At 35.9% G+C, this 22901-nt stretch overlaps 2 protein-coding genes across 3 annotated transcripts; one reads left to right on the forward strand and one right to left on the reverse strand.

Moving 5' to 3' along the window:
* The first annotated feature begins 717 nt into the window (after positions 1-717).
* LOC108344714 (KH domain-containing protein HEN4) lies at positions 718-15293 on the forward strand. Of its 2 annotated transcripts, XM_017583187.2 has the most exons (7): positions 725-1379; positions 7426-7890; positions 8005-8280; positions 13425-13619; positions 13694-13776; positions 14427-14538; positions 14785-15293. In XM_017583187.2, exons 1-7 carry the CDS (start codon positions 879-881, stop codon positions 14920-14922), a joined length of 1770 nt encoding a protein of 589 aa, XP_017438676.1. In that variant the 5' UTR covers positions 725-878; the 3' UTR covers positions 14923-15293. The 2 variants fall into 2 exon arrangements, 1 of the variants encoding a protein (XP_017438676.1); XR_008248489.1 differs by lacking the exon at positions 14785-15293 and having other exon boundaries at positions 718-1379; positions 13698-13776.
* A 149-nt stretch (positions 15294-15442) lies between these two features.
* LOC108344728 (costars family protein) lies at positions 15443-16995 on the reverse strand. Its single transcript, XM_017583207.2, has 2 exons — positions 16840-16995; positions 15443-15867 (listed from the first exon to the last, which is right to left on the reverse strand). The coding sequence occupies exons 1-2, from the start codon at positions 16918-16920 to the stop codon at positions 15688-15690; spliced, it is 261 nt and encodes an 86-aa protein (XP_017438696.1). The 5' UTR covers positions 16921-16995; the 3' UTR covers positions 15443-15687.
* Between the last annotated feature and the right edge of the window lie 5906 nt (positions 16996-22901).

Below are 22901 nucleotides of genomic sequence, written 5' to 3' on the forward strand. Positions count from 1 at the left end.
AACATAAAGAATAAAGAAAACTGAGAAAAAAAATTAACTTAACAGAAAACAATTTTACTTCTTCAAACAGATTCTAAAAGATTAGTTAAATGAATGATCACATTTGTTATATTAATAATTAAAACTTACCACTTTAACATTTTATATAGACCATTAAAACTCTTATTAATTAGTAATATAAAGAAATAATTTAAATAAACATTTTCAACTTCATAATTTATATGATCATTTTCAAATTTTAAAATTTGATACTAAAACTATTATGAAGTATGATTTAAATTAACAATCCTTTCCTACTTTATAAGTCACTGTATCATAATTTAAATCAATATTTTTAAATTGTATTATAAAGTTAACCTTTCATATTTTAAATAATTTTATTAATTCTGCTTTACATAATTTTATAATAATTATAAGTTATTTTTATTACTCATACTTATATTTTATAACACTTTTAATAATATTCAAATAAAAATTATTAATATTTAATTATAAAATCTTAATTCAATTAAAAATGTTTAATATTAATTAATTATTTTGTACAACACTCAGTTCCTCTCATTCCGTTCCAAACCGGCTTCCTTCTTCCTCCCCCATATTATTTACAATTGTCATATCATCAAGCAAGAAGCACAACAAAACACAATTACTAATTAATAATTAGTAATTACTAATTAATATATAATAGGTAAGAATGATAAAAGGACCCAGGACAAACAATTACTAATTACTAAATCAGAGTATTATCTATATTTAATTATCTAATTAGAAGCGTGATGAACCCTGGCAAAAAAAAAATAACAGTGTCATCAGCAGAAGCAGCTCGCCCTGAAACAGAAGCAGAAGGAGCTTCATCCGAAGCAGAAGTTACAGATTGAATGATAATGGCCCATTCAAATCCCCCTAAGGGACACTCCAACCGTACCAAATTCTATCAGACTCATGTCACCTTTCGTCTCCTCTGCCACGCCTCACGCGTTGGCGCCATCATCGGCAAGTCAGGTGTTCTCATCAAGACGCTTCAGGAAGCCACCGCAGCAAAAATCCGAATTGAGGACGCCCCACCTGAATTTCCCGACCGAGTCATCCTCGTCACTGCCTCCGCCGCTGCCTCCGCCGACGGCGGAGTCTCCAAGGCACAAGAGGCACTGCTCAAGGTCTTTGAACGGGTTCTTGATGTTGCTGCCGAGACTGCTGGCACCGAGGTTGGCGACCGTGTCGTCTCTTGCCGCCTTCTGGCGGATAATGTGCAGGTCGGCGCTGTTATCGGCAAGGCCGGGAAGGTCGTCGAGAAGATCAGAATTGACACCGGATGTAAGATTAGGGTTTTGAACGATGGTTTGCCGGCGTGCACTGCTCCCTCCGATGAAATCGTTGAGGTCAGTTGGTTTGTTTTCTTGTTTCTGCTTTTCGTGTTCTTGCACTGCGTTGCATTGGACTTCTGCCTATAGTGAATGTGTCAGCATGCAATATGTTCGTTAGGATTTTGGCATTTGTTTCGAATTGGATTTTGAAGTTGAAATTGTATACTTTAACTGTTTGGCTGAAGAATTATTAGTGATTTAATTAAGGGAGACATGTCTAACCTGTCTTTTGTTCTCTCTGAATGTAATGAATGGATGTTGAACTCGTACAAATATGAATGAGATTTTGTAGAACTACTACTCATTCTAGTTGATAGAATTGAGGCGGAAGGGTTTTTTAAGAAATTGCTTAAATTAATAAAGGGTTCATCCCCCGCTCTATTTTCCTTCCCTTCCTTTTTGTTATGGAATTTTATGAGAAACGAAAAAATGGTTGAATGTGTGGGACTATAATAGACTTGGTAATATTGATTTTGAATATTGGAGGCAGAGAGTCTGAGCATATTAGTGTGGTCAAATAGGAAAACTGTAGATGTGGATGTTTCCCAACAAAATCCCGAGGCCAAACAGATGGTGATGTAATACATCAACAATTAGCTGCCACTTAATTTCTCGCTTGTATATATCCTGTCTTTTACACTTGTGATCCTACTACGTGCTAGCAATTGTTGGCTATTTACACGAGTGAATTTTTCATTTAAGGACCTTCTCAAAATAGATAGATTCATTGGTTGAAGGAAAATTTTGTGTTGATAGCCTGGACCTTCCTATGAAGCCGAGATACTCCAAAAGTACAAAAGTATTGCCGTGTAACTAGTATCCGTTATTGATACCCTATGGATACAGACTTGAGCTATTTAGCGTAAAATATCATGTGCTGAATGACTCTAATGAACTATCGGTAATGCCTGGTAAATAAGCGGAGCCAGTAGCTAAGTGACATTGTAACTACTGTATGTAGCTTTTAGTTGTTGAAAGGAGTCATTAGTGTCTTTTGTCAAAAATGGACCGTCTCTTCCAAATGATGAGCTGGGGCTTGTCATTCTTAGATTAAAGCTTCTTTTGTATTTTTTCTTTTTTACATTTTCATGTTAAAAAAATATAATTTCATATGGAGTGGGAAATATATGTATGTAAATATGCTTGATATGATCACTGGTATCTTTTTTGTAAATTGTGATCATCATCTATTGGCTATCACATGTTCGTGTATTGATGAGGAATTAGTAATGTGAAAGTCTCTTACAAATATTGTGTTCATAAATTTTTGTTAGCATACATTGACTGTATTGTATGTTGATTTTTTATAAATTTCACGTATATTTGTATTCATTTTATATAGTATCCATTTCTTATTATGTATCTGAAATTCCTAGCTGTTCCCCCATCCCACCCCTCCTCCTTCCGTAGGCAGCACATTGTTCTGAGCCTTCCATTATATAGTATTCATTTTTTATAAATGGTTGTAGAAGAAGTTCCCTTTTGGATATCTAATGAATTTTCTACACAATACATAAACTAAGCACAATTCAATTTGTTAGAATTATTGGTTTATGGGTGAGTGTGTATGAGCTGTGTGTGAGTGTGTATGAGTTGTGTGTGAGTTGTGTTAAGTGTGTTACAACTAGAGAGCACTCTCTCTAGTTCTATAAATGTAAGATTAAGAGTAGAAATGAAATAAGTCTTTTGAGAAATATTTTCTCCTCTTTTAGATCTCAAGTTGGTATCAGAGCAGGTTCATCCTGCTCTGGTTTCCGTGTGTTGTCCACCAGCACGGTCACTGCTGGTCGCACCTGTCCAGTGCCGTTCGTAGTTGTCTGCGGCTGTCTCGCCACTATCTGCAGCTGTCAACTGCATTTTCAAGTTCTTCAAAAAGGGTATCGATGTTACTCTCCTGAAACCAAAAAATACTACATGTCTGCTAATGTTACTTTCTTTGAACAGACACCTTTCTTCTCTCCATCTGTTCAAGATGTTCATATTCTCCAACAGGTACTTCCTCTTCCAGTGGTTGAGTCTAATATCTCAAATACCTCAGTCAATCCAAGTCATACCCAAGGTCCTCCCGAACCTTCCTCTCCACATACTGATATCCTTCGACACAGTACCCCGATGGATACTCCTCTTCCAGAAAATGGTGGATCTCCTTCTTCAGATTCTTCTCCGTCACCATCTCCTGTCACGCCTCCTGATGAAGATGATTCTGGTTGGCCCATTGCTCTCAGAAAAGGTAATCGTTCCACTCGAAACCCTCATCCCATTTATAATTTTCTTAGTTATCACAGAGTATCTCCCTCCTTTTATTCACTTTTATCCTCTGTATCTGCTGTGGTTATTCCTAAAACTGTGAAAGAAGCACTTGATCATCCTAGCTGGCGACAAGCCATGATTGAAGAAATGCAGGCTCTTGACCACAGTCATACTTGGGAGCTTGTGCCACTTCCCTCAGGCAAAAAGGCTGTTGGTTGTCGATGGGTATATGCAATTAAAGTCGGTCCTAATGGTGACATTGATAGACTCAAAGCTCGACTGGTTGCAAAAGGGTACACTCAGGTTTATGGTCTTGATTATTGTGATACCTTCTCTCCCGTGGCAAAGATGACTACCATTCGATTGTTCTTTGCAATGGCAGCCATTCGTCATTGGCCACTTCATCAATTGGATATCAAAAATGCCTTTCTCCATGGTGATCTTGAGGAAGAAGTTTATATGGAGCAACCTCCTGGGTTTGTTGCTCAGGGGGAGTCTGGTATGGTTTGTAAATTGAATCGATCTCTATATGGGCTCAAGCAATCACCACGTGCTTGGTTTGGAAAGTTTAGCTCCATTGTTCAAAAATTTGGGCTAAAACGCAGTGAAGCAGATCATTCAGTCTTTTATTATCATTCGTCTCCAGGAAAATGTGTTTACTTGATAGTATATGTTGATGATATAGTTATTACAGGAAATGATACTGCTGGAATATCTCAATTGAAGGAGTATTTGTGTAGACATTTCCAAACCAAGGATCTTGGAAGCCTCAAATACTTCCTAGGCATTGAAGTAGCTCAGTCAAAAGATGGAGTTGTAATCTCCCAAAGGAAGTATGCTCTGGATATTTTGCAAGAAACAGGCATGATTGATTGTAGACCGGTTGATAGCCCTATGGATCCAAATCAAAAATTAACAACACAAGAAGGTGAGTTATTCTCCGACCCAGAGAGATATAGGAGGCTAGTTGGAAAACTAATCTATCTTACTATTACAAGGCCGGATCTATCTTTTGCAGTTGGAGTGGTTAGTCAGTTCATGCAAGCTCCATGTGTTGACCATTGGAATGCTATCATTCGCATTCTAAGGTATGTAAAAAAGGCTCCTGGGCAAGGGCTGTTATATGAAGAAAAAGGAAGCCTTCAAGTATCAGGATATTGTGATGCTGATTGGGCAGGTTCTCCTATTGATAGACGATCTACTACGGGATATTGTGTTTTCCTTGGAGGAAACATTATCTCATGGAAAAGTAAGAAACAAAATGTAGTAGCTCGATCAACAGCTGAAGCTGAATATAGGGCAATGGCTTCATTAACATGTGAACTTATATGGGTGAAGCAGTTTCTTCAAGAACTTAACTTCTGTGACATCCAGAGTATGAAGATGTATTGTGATAACCAAGCTGCTCTTCACATTGCATCAAATCCAGTGTTTCACGAGAGAACCAAACATATAGAAATTGATTGTCATTTTGTTCGGGAAAAGTTATTGTCAAAAGAAATATGTACTGAGTTTGTTGGATCAAATGACCAACTTGCAGATATGTTGACTAAGTCATTAAGGGGACCTCGGATTGAGTTTATTTGTTCCAAGCTTGGCACATACAATTTGTATGCTCCAGCTTGAGGGGGAGTGTTAGAATTATTGGTTTATGGGTGAGTGTGTATGAGCTGTGTGTGAGTGTGTATGAGCTGTGTGTGAGTGTGTATGAGTTGTGTGTGAGTTGTGTTAAGTGTGTTACAACTAGAGAGCACTCTCTCTAGTTCTATAAATGTAAGATTAAGAGTAGAAATGAAATAAGTCTTTTGAGAAATATTTTCTCCTCTTTTAGATCTCAAGTCAATTAAAATAGTCCATTAATATTATCATAATAATTAGATGGATAATGAGTTGGTGAATTATTTTTACATTTGTGTTAGGCAAAATCAATATCTTGTATGATTAAAAGGATTTTGCAAATTTTGGAAGCCTTAGGGATCTCAGCTTCGAGAACTCATGTATGCAATTCAACTGATTTGCTTTTGCTACTGGATTGTTTAATCTCCTTCGTTCATCTGATCTGTTCTGAATATGATTTGAGTTACTTCATTTGCAAGTGATTTGAATTAACGTGGTTACTTTTGCTAGTAAAAATAATCAGTGTGGTTATATTTATTTTTATTTCAGAAACCAGTGGAGCTTTAGGCCTTCCTTTGAAATAGAATCACTTTTTGAATTTTTGGACTGAATTCTGTCTCCTGTTCTCTTTTTGTATCTTTTTCATTATATAAAAATAACTAAAATAATAGATTGAAAAATTAATTGTATAATAACTAAAAAAGCGAAATTCTTATTTTAATTTTAATGATATTATTGTATGTTTTAGTTAAATAGATTATCATATTTTGATATTAAAATATACTTTCATATTTTCAGTAGGTTCGTATAATTTTTTATCTTGTTAGGATCACATGATTTACAATATTCCATCCCCCATTTGATCTTATAGCTATAATATTGATTTTGACTTCCTTGTTTAACCCCCTTCCCCCGCTGCCCAGTTATTTTTTGATGTTCTAGTATCCATGATAAGGATCCTTTTCAGTGTCGTTAAATAACCACTTTACAGCTATTGCACTGCAGAATTCCTTAGATTGCCTTTGTGGCTGCCATGGGTGTAGTTAGGGCTGGAAATATGCTGGAATCAGGCTTTGGTAGAGATAAACCTATTTATCTGTCATAAGCTATTTAAAAGGGGGCCTAACCTGATCTACATGAAGGTCTGACTTAGCCTGCAGGCCTATTTTGCCATAAGAACTTTAAAGCTATTGGACTGATTGTATTAAAGGCCTATTAGTAATTACAATTTTCTTATATTATTATGTAATATTTGTATTGTGTATATATAATTATGTACTCTGACCTATTTTCACTCCTAGATGTCTTTGTTACGCCATTTTGTCATCTCCTGTGAGTCTTCGGCAAATTGGACTTTTGAATTAATATTATACCAATTTTTATTTTTATTGGCATAAATTCATTTTTTATTAGTATATAATTCCTATATATATCATACATTTCAGCCAGTATGCAACTTCTGTTATTTGGCTGTGATGCTATCTGTTATGTGATGTAGTGGATTATTGGCATTTCACCATTTTCCTCAATCCAACCCTTTATATATTGAAATAGAACTTGAACATAGGAGCTTGCTTAGCGGTTATTAGTGGTGTCTTAAAAGGCTAGGATTAAAAGTTTGATATTGATAGACACCAACTTCTATGAGAATAAGGACTGAATTTATTCAATTGGACTAATACAGAATTTTACAAATTACAACACAATTGAGTAATATTGATTGAGGACAGAGGTTTCCTTCCAAGATGTTCAGAGCTTGGTCTCTCCCTTCCCAAAATCCACTTCTCTCCAAAAACCGACTCCCCCTCCTTTTATTTTTTATTCTGCTAATAACTGCTTAGAGGCAATTATGCTTACTAATAACTGCTAAAATAATTAATAATTGTTAAAACAATTCAGTCCTACCAAAAAGCCTATATCCTGGCTCTCATCTTATAATATTTACTTATGAGAGACCTAACAGATATCTGGAGGGGGAACATTGGGTCAATGTTGTGCCTGGCCTTTGCACTTAGTAAACCTGTTGCCTTTGGCTACCTGTGATGCAGTAAGAGAAAAGACTGCAATTTTTTGCTTTGTTGGGAACATTTTCCAACTCACTGATTATCGGGACCAGTGAATATGATAAATGGAATTAAATTTATTTGTTCTGTTTTTATTTTCATACTAAGAAATTGTCTTGAAATTGTGTCAGATAGAAGGCCAGCTCACGTCCGTAAAGAAGGCACTTGTTGCTGTCTCCCGGCAACTTCAAGATTGTCCTCCACCTGATAGAACAAAGGTGATGGGAAGCAGACATAATGAAGGGATTCAGTCTGAACCATTTTCAATTCCGCTTAAGTCTTTAACTAATCTTCATATAGATCACCATCTGCAAAGAAGCTCTGCATTATCTTATTTAACCAACAGGTCTAATGGAAATGCGTCTGGTGCTCATAAATTATCAGCTGAAGTTAATAGATTGTCTGCCCTGGATCCAAAAGTACTTCAGCATGAAGTTACCTTTAGAATTCTTTGTTCCAGTGATAGGGTTGGTGCCATCATTGGAAAGGGAGGAAATATTGTCAGAGCTCTGCAGAACGAATCAGGGGCTATTATAAGTGTTGCTCCTTCAGTAGTTGAGTGCGAGGATAGACTAATTACTATTACTGCTTCAGAGGTTTGTTAAAAGTAATCTTTTTGCTTGTACTTATGTTTATTGCCTTGTGTGTATATTAGTGTAGTACATTGTCTATTAATATTTCTTTTTTGCTGGTGACTTACTTTTTGGCAGAATGCTGAATCAAACTATTCCGCTGCACAGAAGGCCGTTGTGCTTGTTTTCTCCAAGTCTGTTGAGGCTGGTGTTGGGAAGGGGCTAGACTTGAAAGCGAAAAATGGAACATCTGTTTGTGCACGTCTTGTAATCTCGTCAAACCAAGTTGGTTGCTTGTTAGGGAAAGGTGGGGCAATCATCTCAGAAATGAGGAAAGCCACAGGGACGCATATAAGAATAATTGGCCATGATCAGGCTCCAAAGTGTGTATCAGAAAATGATCAATTGGTACAGGTGTGTCCATGATTCTTTATTTGCTTTTTCAATTAAAATGTTTTCAAATTGCATGTGTTCGTTTAATGGTACCAGCTACTCCTTTTTTATTCCTGCAAATATCCCCAACCTCTCATCATGTTACATTTGGTATTGTTTTAAGATATATAATACCATTCATATCCTGGTATATTATGCAAAAGTATCTGTTATCCTTGTGTATGAATGTAGTCCCATTCTTCTTGTCTGCTGGCTTCTTGACTTTTGCTGTCAGCTCAGATTGGGGTGCAGTAAGATGGAAAAGAGAACTGTTTCCAGAGAATATGTTAGGTTCCTGGGTTTGAAACCTAACTATCGATGCTCACAGTAAACCAAAAGAATAGTGAATGAATGAATTTCTATTATTGACAGCAATAGAATTCTCTTTACAAAGAATGGTTGGGAGCATAACCTCCCTGGTTGGGAGCATAACCTCCCTCACAGGATCCAAAAGTGCCTGTCAGTACAATCAATATTCAAAAACTACTCCCTGACAACATAACAAAGTACTATTTATACAATTCCTCTTCCTTCTATCCTAATCCCATTACCCATTATATCCTATCACCCTAGATCCTACCATTACACCCCGCTGCAGAACAACCTTGTCCTCAAGGTTGGAATCGTGAAACTTGATCTCTTGGCTCCTCTTCATCATCGTGTTATTATATGAAGGGAACCCACTGGCTACTGCCCCCCAATTCAGGTCTAGAGGCTTGGGTGGCAGAAAATCCTCCTCCAATGACTTCCATTCTTCCTGGATTTTATTAGCTTCCAGCATTCTTGTCACCTCTTTTCCAGAATCATAAGCCCTGAGAAAATGGTCTTCGATGTCTTTCAATGCTTCAAACAACTCTATCCCCTCTGCAGGTGTATCAAGAACGGCAAGGCCCTTTTTTGTTTGCTGGTCCACCTCTTCACAAAATCCATCCTTCTCTCCCAGGCATTGATTCTTCCATCAACCTTTCCCTCCCCAGCCTACATTCTAATTGTAAGACCGTTTGACCGATGACTGGGAGACCGTTTTGACTGTAAGACCGTTCGTCCTTTGACTGTAAGACTATTCGGTTCTAGCCGTCCTCTCACGTTCGGATTCGGCGGTTCTCTCCCATTCGGGTCCAACAATCCTCTTCCGAGCGAATCTGGCAGTCCTCTCCTGTTCAGATCCGGCCGTCCTCTCCTGTTTGGATCCGGCAGATTTCGGGTGTTCAGTACTGACCCCACACTCTCGGCGGCTCCCGATCTGCCTGGGTGATTGGCCTCGGACCGTTCGACGACTCCTGATCGGCCTACATTATAGCGATTGGCCTCGGACCGCTCGACAACTCTCGATCGGCCTGGTCAGAGTGATTGGCCTCGGACCGTGTCACCTCACTGCTCGTTCGTCCGCAAGACGACTGGTCTTCTATCCCACTCCCGTTCCCCACCTTTGTGCCTCCTTGGAACTCCTCAACATCCCTTGCAATCCGCATCGCCACCATCAATTCCTGCGAGTCATGCTGTCGGACTTGATTTCGGATGTCCTCTTGCAATCCCGCAAGAAAATATCCTAACAGTTGCTCGTTCGGCACCCTCTTTGCTCGACCCGCCAATATCTTGAAGTATTGTACATACTTGTCCATCGTCCCCGTCTGTTTCGATGCTGCCAAACGCTCAACAATGGTTCCAAACCTTATCACTAGGGCTTCCTTCAAACCATCCCAAGAAAGGTTCTTGGTTTTAGCCTTCTAGAATCTGCACTTCCCTCCATACTAATGTGCGCCAGACGCACCTTTTCTTCCTTCGTCACCCCTTGTAGTTCGAAGAACTTCTCAGCGCGATTGATCCAATTCAATGGGTCGAGTCCCTCGAAGACGAGTAATTCCCCTTGCTTCCTCGCACTGTATTGCCCCTCATGATGTTCAACTTTTCTTCCGCCATTGTTTTCTTCTCGTATGTCCCTCCTGTCCTCATCGACATACGCTTGGCTCCCATCTGAGTGTCCATTCGTGTTCCTGTTTCGTCCACCCAGTATTTGCATGATTTCCTGTAAGTCTTGACGCATCGCGGCCATTTCTTGCCATATTTCTTGCATATTTCTTTTCCATTCTGCCATGCTCCTTTCGTTGGTCTTCCTCTCCAATTCCTTCCATCACGCTTATCCTCCCTTCGATTCTATTCTCCAAAGCGGTAGCTTGCCCACCGTCTTGCTCCGCCTTTAATTGGATCCTTAGGTTCCTGGGTTTGAAACCTAACAATCGACGCTCACAGTAAACCAAAAGAATAGTGAATGAATGAATTTCTATTATTGACAGCAATAAAATTCTCTTTACAAAGAATGGTTGGGAGCATAACCTCCCTCACAGGACCCAAAAGTGCCTGTCTGTACAATCAATATTCAAAAACTACTCCCTAACAACATAACAGAGTACTATTTATACAATTCCTCTTCCTTCTATCCTAATCTCATTACCCATTATATCCTATCACCCTAGATCCTATCAGAATACAATACAAGTGAATGATTCTCACCATGCCACTACTTATATAACGAAATTGCTTCTCCCAGCCTAAATTCTGTTCATTATACATGTTTGAGATTTTGACTCTTTTTTTTACTAGTGATACTTTTGATTGACATACACCAAGCTTCCAACTCCCTCAGGCTTATCCTTATAAATATAGATAATTGTGCTTATTTGTTGGAGGAATAAGTTTAGCCTGATCATAAGGCCTTTGTTTCATGTAATTTTTTGGAGGAGAAAGTGTCTTTGATTAACTAGTACGTTATATTTATATATCCTATTAAACAACAAGAATATGGATTTAGATATGACGTACAGTTACTATGATTGTTCATGCATAGCTCATACTAAAATATGACCCATTTTTATCCTCAATTTGTAACCTTTTTTGCGTTTCTGAACGCTGAGTGTCTTAGTTACTACCCCCCACTCTGAGTGTATAGATTGTATTTATTTCCTTCTAGATGCTTTTTGGAGCAATAAGTAGCTTTGTTAAGTTTGGATGAGGAATTTTAAAATTTGAAATGCTTCAAATTTGAATTGTTATGATCTAAATTTCTTACATTTTCATATGCTTTCTTTGGATAAATTAATTTAAATTTTTTAAATGTTCAATTCTCAATTTGGATTGAGTAATATAATTTCTACTATATCTAATGTATACACACGTGCATGTTGAAATTTTAGTACCAAAGATTAGCTTATTTTAAATATTTGATGTGAGAGAAGAGACATAGATGTTGATGTTAGAGAGAAGAGGATGGAAAATTTCAAATTCTTAGTTTTTAGATGGAATCTGAAATTCTACAATTTCAAGTAATCAAAATACTCCAATATATTTCTAAAGTTTCAAAATTTTTTTAAATTCTCTATCCAAACAACATATTTTGTCATGAATTATTTTAAGTTATCCATAAGAAATGAAATATGCTCTAAAAACTCCACGTAATTAGAGTGTGCATTGCAATGTGTATATAAAGGTTTTTTGTTATAGAAAGTTGGGTTATGACTTAGACACTTGGGTTTAGATTCTTTGTTTACTCTTAACTATTCTTACTGTTTATATGTCAAAACATGTTATTTGTTGAAAGTTTCATATCAACTAACGATAAGGTCAGTTTATAGTATATATATGGGTGTAAACCTTATCTTACAAACTGATTTTGTAGGATTGAGTTAGTTTTAAAAGTCCAATTCTTAACATTATTAATCGCTCAAAACGTTACATTTTTCCTTTAGAGCTACAATTGAAATATAAGTTGTATTCTCTATTTTATAGAGACTAAAAGTTTGATTTTAAAGTTGGAGTACCTATTCTTTGTGTCTCAAAGACTTTTAGCCTCGTTATCATCTTGACATTAGTTCTGAATTTGTGGTCTTTCTGATGCATGTCATTAGTAACTGCAAGTGTTATATTGGGGCTGCTCGATTTTTATCTTCATGTGGTTTTTTTATCTAGAGATCTGATCTTAATACTAGCAAAATATTGAAATGTGGTTTTAATGATCTCCTTGTTGATATGTATAGTGATTATGACAAATGCTTAATGCTATGATATTCTACCACTTTTCCTTATTAAATCCAGTATTTTTTTAACATTTAAAGTTGACAAGAACCATATTATTTGCAAGAGGATGTCTATCTTGGGTCATAAACCTCTTGTATATGTATTTCGTTAAATATGTTTATTAAGGGTGTGTTTGGAACATTGTGTCAACATGTTTGGCAATTCTTGTTCACAGTTAGAAGTAAAATCTATCTCAAACTATAATTGAATTAAAAGCTACACTGAGTTGCTGATAGGATATAAGGTAATAGATGTTGTTAGGGGTTGGAAGGTATACGAGAGAAGAAGAAAGTATATGAGAGAAGAAGGGCACCGAACGGTGGAAGACGGTGAGGGAGAAGAAGAAGGGCACCGAACGGTGGAAGGCAGGGTGAGGGCAAGCTGAACAGTGGAAGGCGGTGAGGGAGAAGAAGAAGGGCACCGAACGGTGGAAGGCGGGGAGAGGTCAAGCGGAACGATGGAAGGCAGTGAGGAATTGAGTCGAACGGCTGAAGGCGGTGAGGGATCGAGCCGAACGATGGAAAGAGGTGAAGAACTCAAGCCAATCGATTGAAGAGTTACTACCCTAATAATTATTTAGTAATAATTATAGTAAATAGAGTTATATCCTAGAGAAATATTTAGTATAAGATAATTATAGTAAATAGAGTTATATTCTAGGGAAATATTTAATATAAATAAAGCTCGATGCTATTGTTAGGGTTATGTTTTGATTATTGAGTTTGTTGACAGGCGGCTACAGTCCTGTGAGGGAGGTTATGCTCCCATCTATCCTTGTTTTGTAAGGGAGGTTATGCTCCCAACTATCCTTTGTTTACAGAATTCTATTACCATTAATAAGAGAAATTCATTCTTTCATTATCTTTTCTGCCTAATGTGATCGTGGTTCATTACATTTCTTACCCAAAAACGTAACAGCTGCTTTTTCTTGACTCTAGTTGAGTTCAACTCAAGTCAACTTTCTAACTCAAATCTAAATGCACCCTAAATCCTCAGGAGAAGTCTTGCAATCATGTTTCAACACTTTTTAAAACCATTATTCACTTTTCCCTCAGATATCAGGGGAGTTTTTGAATGTTCAAAGTGCAATATATAATGCAACTAGTAGACTGCGATATCATCTATTTGTCAGTACACAAAACAGTGGTGGAGGAAGGAGCCTTTCCTCTGTTCTAGCTGGAGGCCAACCAACTGTTGCTGTTTCTCATGGTCTCAATAGACATTCTTTTCCAGGATTACAGGCACCACTGGTATTTTGCTTTCTCTCTGCTGGCTTGTTTTCCTTTCCAAGTTTTCCCTATGAACTAATTAAATTTGGCTGCAGACAGTATCTGGAATAAACTCCAGTGGCACCAATGGTGTTAGTCGAGGATTGATTTCTCAAAACGGTGATTTAGAAATTGTCAGGTATGTGTTATGCCAAATAAATTACACATGCTTTAATGCTGATCAATTAGGCCTTCTTAGTATTTTCAGGATCATAGATCTGCATAACTAGGAACAGTATGATTTGTATAACCAGTGGTGATTTCTGTGGCATACTAGGTCAGATCAGGTCACCTGTTTGCATTTCTTGTTGATGCCAAACTCATACTGCATTTCTTGTTTACATAGAGTTGTTTCTGTTGTGCCAGTTACTCTGCTGTTTGGTGAAAAGTCAATACACTTGACTAGCATCCTTTTTTTTATTCAACATTGACCTTTATGAGAGCATTGTTTATTTGCTATTATTTGGAGCCCAGGCATCGAGTGAAGTTTTGGGACTGCTAGGACATGGTTTTTAATGTGAACAAAGCTTGGCTCACCTTGTTTACTTTCTGCCCCATTGCAGTTGCATAACCTGGGTTTGTGTATTTGAATCTTCTCTTAGAAAAGAATATGAAATCCCATTAAATTCTTCACTGAGGCCTTCCTCAGCCCCAAAAGCATGAAAAAAGAAAATAATTGTTTTTCATTTTCAGCAACAACTTATTGGAACTCGGAAATAATCACTTGAGCGTGTATAACAGTATGTTACAAAATGATGAGCACTTATTATGACTCTCTTCGGTCTGCAGTGGGAGTAAAACTTCAATTGTTACTAATACAACTGTGCAAATTGTGGTTCCCGAGGATATTATTGGCTCTGTATATGGGGAAAACAGTAGCAATCTGGTTCGCTTGAGACAGGTACCCCATTCCGGATAAGTATATGTATATATACTTTGTTTAGTTGCCAAAGTGCTCCTCACATTAATCTTTTGCGTGGTCACTACTATGATTTTGTAATTGGTTATTGGTTCTAGTAGGAGAAAATTTGACATTCTGGAAATGTAGCATTGTCGTGACAAACAATGAGACTAGTCTTGTTTCAAAGATATTGAGGAATACACTGTTATCCCCACCATTTTAACTTAATTGTGTTTCCGTTGTCAGATATCAGGGGCTGAGGTCATCGTCCATGAACCTCTTCCCGGAACAAGTGACAGGACTATTGTCATATCCGGTACACCTGATGAAACCCGAGCAGCGCAGAGCCTTCTCCAAGCCTTTATTCTTACTGGATCGCCGTGACATAACCCCTTTACTTTTCAAGTAGTTTCGCCAATTTTTCGAAACCCTTTTTTATCCTACCCGAAAGCACGTACAATATAGGAAAAATTCACGCAGTTTTTTACTATGCCCTGCCAGTGATCTTGGTGTCTAATGTTACACTAATATGTCGTTGTCACTCATTTAATTCAATTTCATGAAATTTAGCTAATAAAAAAACTATTTTAGATAAAAATTATGTAAATGTAAGTGACAACAGACCTATTAAGAGTTGCAATAGACATCTCGTAACAGGTTGCTAATTCAATTCACACAAGTTGTTCACTGCGAGGCAGTGTACTGATTTAACTACTGTCACTTGATTATTTTTTTTTACTAGTATTGGCGACTCATATTCAACAGGTCAAGATTTTTGTCACTTGTTACTTTTTTGGAATATTACCCTGCTACATGGGGAACGCTGCAGCAAAGGCATGCTAACTTTAGATACAAATTTACTTGATGTTAGTTTTTCCAATGGTGATAGGTCTGCATCATAATGAGAGAATAAAACGACGGTAACTATTGACGAAAAGGACTAACAATGTGCACAAGTAGGTATAACATCGTTTCATAAAAATTGAAATCAACAAATTCTGGTTTTAGCATTTGATGCATGCTTAAACATTTACCTCAACCTGAATGGTAATACGAGGAGATAATGCCTGAAGTCTCCTCCACACGCTTATATATATTGCACGCATTATACCATTACAAGGGTCATAAAAACAAGTTGGTGTTTCAAGTTTATGATGCGGCAGAGGCAGGAGGACTAAGTGTAATTTCCACGTTATCATGGACTCCTTGCAGCAGTAGCTCACCTTCGTATGTCAGTACTTTTCTCCTTTTCGCTGCTCTCAGTGTCCCAACAAGTGCTTCAAATATGTTTGCACATTCGTCATCATTAAATAGTGTTCCAAATGTCACCTTCACAATAAAAGATGATATTTTGTTAATCTCAAGAGAGCTCTATTCAGAAGGGTATATAGAACATATCAGCAAAAATCTCCACCTAAAGATTAAAACATGAAAACTACAAATTGCACGCACATGCTCATTGACGAGGAAATCAATTCACCCTTTATTTTCCATGAATGCAGTGGGTTTTACTTGCTGCCTCCTTCAACAATATGAACATCAAAGTCAGAGTTTAGTTATTACTATGATGACATGCTCTTGGATCGCAAATTTTGACTTGTTACTTCAATGAATCACGTAGAAAAGGGCAGCATTCTTCTGTTTCCCTGAGCAGGTCAACCTTGTATTGAATGGTTCTACGACCATCTGGCGTTCCCAATTTTCAATCCAGTAAGACACCCCATTTAAATATGCTATCAGCATGTTTATTTCTCATCTTACTACATCATATTACTTATATTCTAGTTTTACATCTTTTTCTCTCTCATTTCCTGTTGAAGAGTAATTGGGACAGGTAAATAAAATTGTTTCTAATGAAAACAATTGTTGATGCTTAAGTTTCAGTTCATTATTAGCAGGTATTACGTCCTTTTTTTTCCTTAAGATGGAACGGTCCTTTCCCATTTCATTCATCCTAATCTATGCAAAACAGCGAGGTGGTTCGAATCACAATTTTCCCAAGGAAAGGAAAGATCTACCTTTCTGGGTTACCAAAACTACCTTCAGTTTTCAATCCAATACCTAAGAGATCCTGAGATTGACTCATATAAAATAAGATCCCTGTGAACGAAGTCAAGATCCGACTTTCTTAACGACCCAGGATCCCATTAACAAACTCATGATCTAGATCTATAACATATATTATTATGCGTGTATAAGGAAGAGGTGATGAAGAAATTGTGAGCTTGAAGTTCCATAAATGTGATTCATAGCAACATGATATAAAAAGAAGATTGAAAGATGAGATTTTGTTATAAAGACCTTGTAAGAACCATCTTCTTGGACCTTGCCAAGCCTCTTGATTTCTTGGCTGAGTCGCTGAACCTCTTCTTCAACATTCATTCTTCCTCCAATTATAATCACCAAAACTCAAAATATCCTACCCAGCGCCTTTATAGTTGAGTACCTTCACAAAGGATGAATAAATAATAGGTACATAAATAATATGAGATGCGAAACTATCGCTCAGTGTCAAGAGAATAAATTTATTGACTTTTACATTAAATATGTCAAAGTAAATTGAATTTATCTAATTATTGTAAAATATTATATATTATATAGTTACTTAAATAGTTATTAATTCCCAAGTTGGGAATAGTATTATTTTGACCCTCAGTGAAAGATTTTACTTTTAAATTTTTTTTAATTTCACAAAATGTTATTTTCAATTTATGGAATTAAATTATATTTTCTTATTAGTGAATATTTCAATTCTTTATAATGTGAATCTAATACATAAAAAGTAGTGTATAATTGAATAAAAATGTACAAGTACACTATATAATTTGTACAAATGGGTAAAATATAGATACCTAGAATTAAAGGTTTTTCTAAAATAAAAATATCATACTCTTTTCCTTTATAATATTAAATGTATGATATTTTTTTTGAGATGTAGTTTTTAATGGATAAAGAGTAAAAAGTCTATAAATAGGTTATAATAATATCATTATTTATTTAATAATAATTTCATCTTTATAAAAATCACTTTTTGCCTATGTTCTCTAACAGTATAGTGTGATAGAACATTTATTTTTGTGACAAAGTAAACCTCTAAGAAAGTGACATAGGATATATTGAATTAGGTTAATCATAATAATGATATATGTAAGTTAACATTCAACCAATTCTCTTTTTGTTTGATATATAGAAGGGGAATGTGGACAATTATCTAGTCAAGAAGAGATGTTAATTGTACATCAAAATTAATCATTAACAAACTCATGATCTAGATTTATAACATGTAGTTAATTAAATTACCTTTGTTCATATTTGTATTTAATTAGATGCGTGGATTGTATTATTGGTTAAGCTGTAGGAAGATATTAGGATATAATTATACATTTCTATTTGGAATTGTTGGAAAATTCAAATACCATAAGGAGTTATAATCATCTTTGAGATAAAATAAAGTTTAATTTGACGATGACAGTATTACATAGTAAGCATGAAATTTTTATTGTTTTCGGTATATATCATTTAAGTAGTGGATTGTTACTCAAGGAATAATGAATAATCATTACGTTGCTGAAATGTTGTGATGTTTAAGTCAATGTATGTTATTCAAGCTATGACTCAAGGTTAAGTGATAGAATTTTTAGACAATACTTTGTTCTTTAAGACTTTTTAAATTGTATAAGTCTTATGACTCAATTGTTGATATTTTTTTAAACGATTAGAAGAATGATAATTACTCGATGATGAAAGGGTGTTCAAGAGAGACATTACATTGATTATCTCTTTTGGGATTAGTGTTACATTAACTAATGTGAAAATTTTCAAATAAGAAGTTTTTATTTGTACAAAAAAGCAAGGTCGTTCAAGCTATATACATCTAATAATGAGAGCATTGTATTATAGATTACATGTATTTTTTGATACACTCATATACACATATACATGTATATAAATACATACATGTGTGCATACATAGTAATGTAATATTGTATGTAAAAATTTGTAGAATATTGTGACCTATTATGGATGTTTGGGTACTTAGTGTGATATTGTGACTAATTATGACCATGTGAAAGGAATCTTGAGATGGTATTATGAACCAAAAGTTATAGTATTAAGTACACTAACACATTAAAATAAAAGATATATCATAGTTTCGCCAGTCTTTAATTACATATATTATTAAGTAATGAAAAATAAAAAAAGTTTGTATATGCTACAAATTAAGGATAACAAATCGCCTTATCACAGGAAGAAGAGAATAATATACGTCATCAAATTAATTTCTTTGCATCTGTTATGATATTTGCTTTTATTGTGTTGCATCTGTTATGACATTTTTTATTTATTTTTTTTCTTTGTTTTTAGGTTTGTTACTTTCTTTCATCTATATAAGTAACCCTATGCATATTTCACAATGAATAAGATTGATCTTTTCCAATCTTCAGTTATTATTTTGTTATGGTATCAGAGCTCTCTTAGAGAGAGCTCTCTTGCGCGCATCAATGGCTAATGAAGCCACCTATCCCTATAATCTACAAGATGCACAAAATGCATCGCATCCCCTATATATCCACCCAAATGAGAGCCCTTCCATTGTCCTTGTCTCACCACAGATGGAAATTATCATAGTTGGTCTCGTGGAATGAAAATGAGTTTGTTAACAAAGAACAAGTTAGGGTTTGTTGATGACACGATTCCAAAACCACCAAAGAATCATGCAATTTTCCCTTTATGGGAATGAGGTAACATGCTTGTTCTTAGTTGGCTAATAAAGTCGATGAACATGGAGATTAAGCAGTCCATCCTTTGGTGCGAGAAGGCTTCATATGTGTGGAAGGAGCTCCGCGAGCGACATGTAAATCTATTCAGAATCACAAAAATTCAAGAGGAAATCTATAGCTAGAGGCAAGGTGATAGTTTTGTTTCAAAATTTTACACCACATTGAAAACTCTATGGGATGAATTAGATGTTTTGAATCCCCTTCCTGTTTGCACATGCAACCCCAAATGCTCATGTGGTGTAATCCAGAGAATTGAATTGGAGAAAAATAAGAATCAAGTGGTTAGATTTTTGCGAGGGTTGAATGATCAATATTCAGGGGTTAGATCACAACTATGTTGTTAGACAATCTTCCCAATGTGAACCAAGTTTTTGCATTGATTGCACAAGAACGACAATTTACCACTGATAATGTTTCTATGCCGAAGGCTCTTATTACGGCTAGCAATGATGCTTTAGACTCCAAGAAAAATCAAGGGAATGACAATGTTTGAAATAATAGATACACTTCCAAGAAGTGTTCATGGTATGGAAGAATGGTCACACAGTTGACGTTTGTTATAGGAAACATGGTTTCCCTATTGGTTTTAAGTTCAAAAATTATAAAATCCCTGCTCCAAGGTTTGCAAATATGGTGGTAACTGGAGAAAATGAAACCAACTGTCTAGAAGACTCGTTAAGAAAGGTCACACCAGGTAATGCACAATTTTTTTTTACTGAAAGTCAATATCAGAATCTATTTGTTTTACTGCCACAACATGATCAGAGAGACTCCACATTGCCCACTGCTCATTGTGAATACTTGCACCAATTCAACTTCAACAAGCAATGGTAATCTACTAATCTCTAACTGGATCCTAGACATCGGTGTCACTGATCATATCTCAAATTCCCTTAATTACTTTACTACATATAGGCATATACTACCTGTTAAAGTATCCCTACCTAATGGTACCTTAGTTTCAGCTACCATCTCTGGTACAATTCACCTTTCATCGATTTTGTTTTAACTGATGTGTTATTTCTCCTAAGCTTGCAAGATGATTGGCACAACTAAAGCAGAAAGAGGTATCTACATTTTTCACCCAGACAACTGACTCTTCTTAACCCTCTATTATTTGTAACACCATTTCAGAAAAATTTTCTTGTAATTTTCCTTCTAGTCTGCCCAATTTATGGCACTATAGATTGGGTCATCCATCTTTTGGTAGAGGTTAATCAATTAATAAAATGTTTCCTTTCATTCGTTGTAATAAAAATCATGTTTATGATATATGTCATATTGCAAAACAAAGAAAGTTGTGTTTTCCCTTAAGTTCTTCATTCACCACTACAATATTTGAGTTGATTCATGCTGATATTTGGGGTCAAGTTTCTATGATGTCCATACATGGTCATTCTTATTTTCTTACCATAGTTGATGATTACTCTAGACACACTTGGATTTATTTGCTAAAGAATAAGGCAGAAGTTAGACCTTTAATTCAAGCGTTTTGTGCATTGGTAGAAAACCAATTTCAAAAACACTTAAAACCATTATAACTAATAATGGTAAAGAGTTTCAGTTTAACCAATTTTATGCTACAAAGGGCATAGTTCACCAAACAAGTTGTGTAGAAACTCCCTAACGAAACTATATCGTAGAGAGGAAACACAAGCATATTCTCAATGTTGCTAGGGCCTTATTGTTTCAAGCTAAACTTCCCAAAATATTTTGGTCTTATGCAGTTATGCACTCAGTTTATCTCGTCAACAGAATCCCTACACCAATCTTGGCTAACAAATGTCCTTATCAGCTCCTATATAAATGTCTACCCGACATCACTCACCTCAAGGTCTTTGGTTCACTTTGTTTTTCTTCCACACTTGTTAGTCATAAAACCAAATTTGATCCTAGAGCCATAAGATGTATTTTTCTAGTATATAAGAGTGGCACAAAAGGTTATGTTGTTTATGATATCAAGACTAGACAATGTTCCATATCTCGGAATGTCATCTTCCATGAAAACATTTTTCCATACCAATTGAAATTATCTATCCATGTTACTTCTAGTTCTAGAGGCAATCAAACATGAATGTTGGAGGATAACCATGGATCAAGAACTAGAGGCACTGGTAAGAAATAATACTTGGGTCCTGGTTGATAAACCATTTGACAAAAACCTTGTTGATTGCAAGTGGGTCTATAAATTCAAGCACAAATAGGATGGTACAGTAGAACGATACAAAGCAAGGTTGGTTGTGAAGGGTTACACTCAAATAGAAGGTATTGACTTCATGCATACCTTTTCCCCAATGCCAAAAATGACCACTCTAAGAGTTGTGAATTGGTTTTTACACCAATTAGATGTAGATAATGCCTTCTTGCATGCAAATCTAAAAGAAGAAATCTATATGGCTTTATCGTAAGGTCTCTTAACTTACAAGCCCAACCAGGTCTGTTTATTAAAGAAATCTCTCTATGGATTGAAGCAAGCTAGTCAACAGTGGTTCAATATTGTATCTCATGCCTTGCAAATTCTTAGTTATTCTCAAAGTCAAGTTGATCATACATTGTATACTAAGAAAACTGAGAAATCATTCACAACCTTACTTTTATATGTTGATGATGTCTTGTTAGCAGGAAATGACATTTTTGAAATCAATAAGGTCTAACAGTCTCTTCACGTACAATTTTGCATTAAGGATCTTGGAGAAGCCAAGTTCTTTTTGGGTTTAGAAATTGCACGGTCTTCCAAAGGCATAGTGGTTAACCAAGATAAATATGCCTTAGAACTTTTATCAGATCCCAGTCTTCTCTGTTGTAAAGCAGTATCAACACCCATGGATAACTTCATTAAGTTGGGAGCTACTATTGGCAAATCACTCTCAAACATCCACTCTTATAGAATATTGATAGGAAGACTTCTTTATCTTACAACTACTCAACCAAACATAGCTTTTATGGTGAATCAACTTAGTTAATTCTTATTTGGCCCTATAGATCAATATCAAGCAACTGCTCACAGAGTACTCTGCTATATTAAAGGCTCACCTAGGTGTGGCCTTTTCTATCCATCATCAAACACTCACAAGCTCACCACATACAGTGACTCTGATTGGGTTGGTTGCATTGACTCTAAAAAAAATCAATTACTAGGTATTGTTTATACATTGGTTCCTCTTTAATCTCGTGGCAATCCAAGAAGCAAACTACTACAACACGATCCTCATGTGAAGCTGAGTATCACGCACTTTCAGCAACGGTGTGTGAAGTACAATGGATCTTTTATCTTCTGCAGGATTTACAAGTTGGTGAACCTTCTCCTGTGTCACTTTTTTGTGACAACCGCTCAACAATTCATATTGCTCATAATCTCAACTTCCATGAACGTATAAAACATATTGAGTTGGATTGTCACATTGTTAGGAAAAAACTCAACCAAGGCCTTATTCATCTTCTGTATCATCGCAACAATTGACTAACATTTATACAAAACCTTTGACGCTTGCACCTTTTAGATCTAATTTTTTCAAACTTGGAATGCTTAATATAGAATCTCCAGTTTGAAAGGGACTAATACACGTCATAAAATTAATTTAT

The sequence above is a fragment of the Vigna angularis genome, chromosome 1 (genome assembly GCF_016808095.1).
Source record: "Vigna angularis cultivar LongXiaoDou No.4 chromosome 1, ASM1680809v1, whole genome shotgun sequence".
Taxonomy (NCBI): domain Eukaryota; kingdom Viridiplantae; phylum Streptophyta; class Magnoliopsida; order Fabales; family Fabaceae; genus Vigna; species Vigna angularis.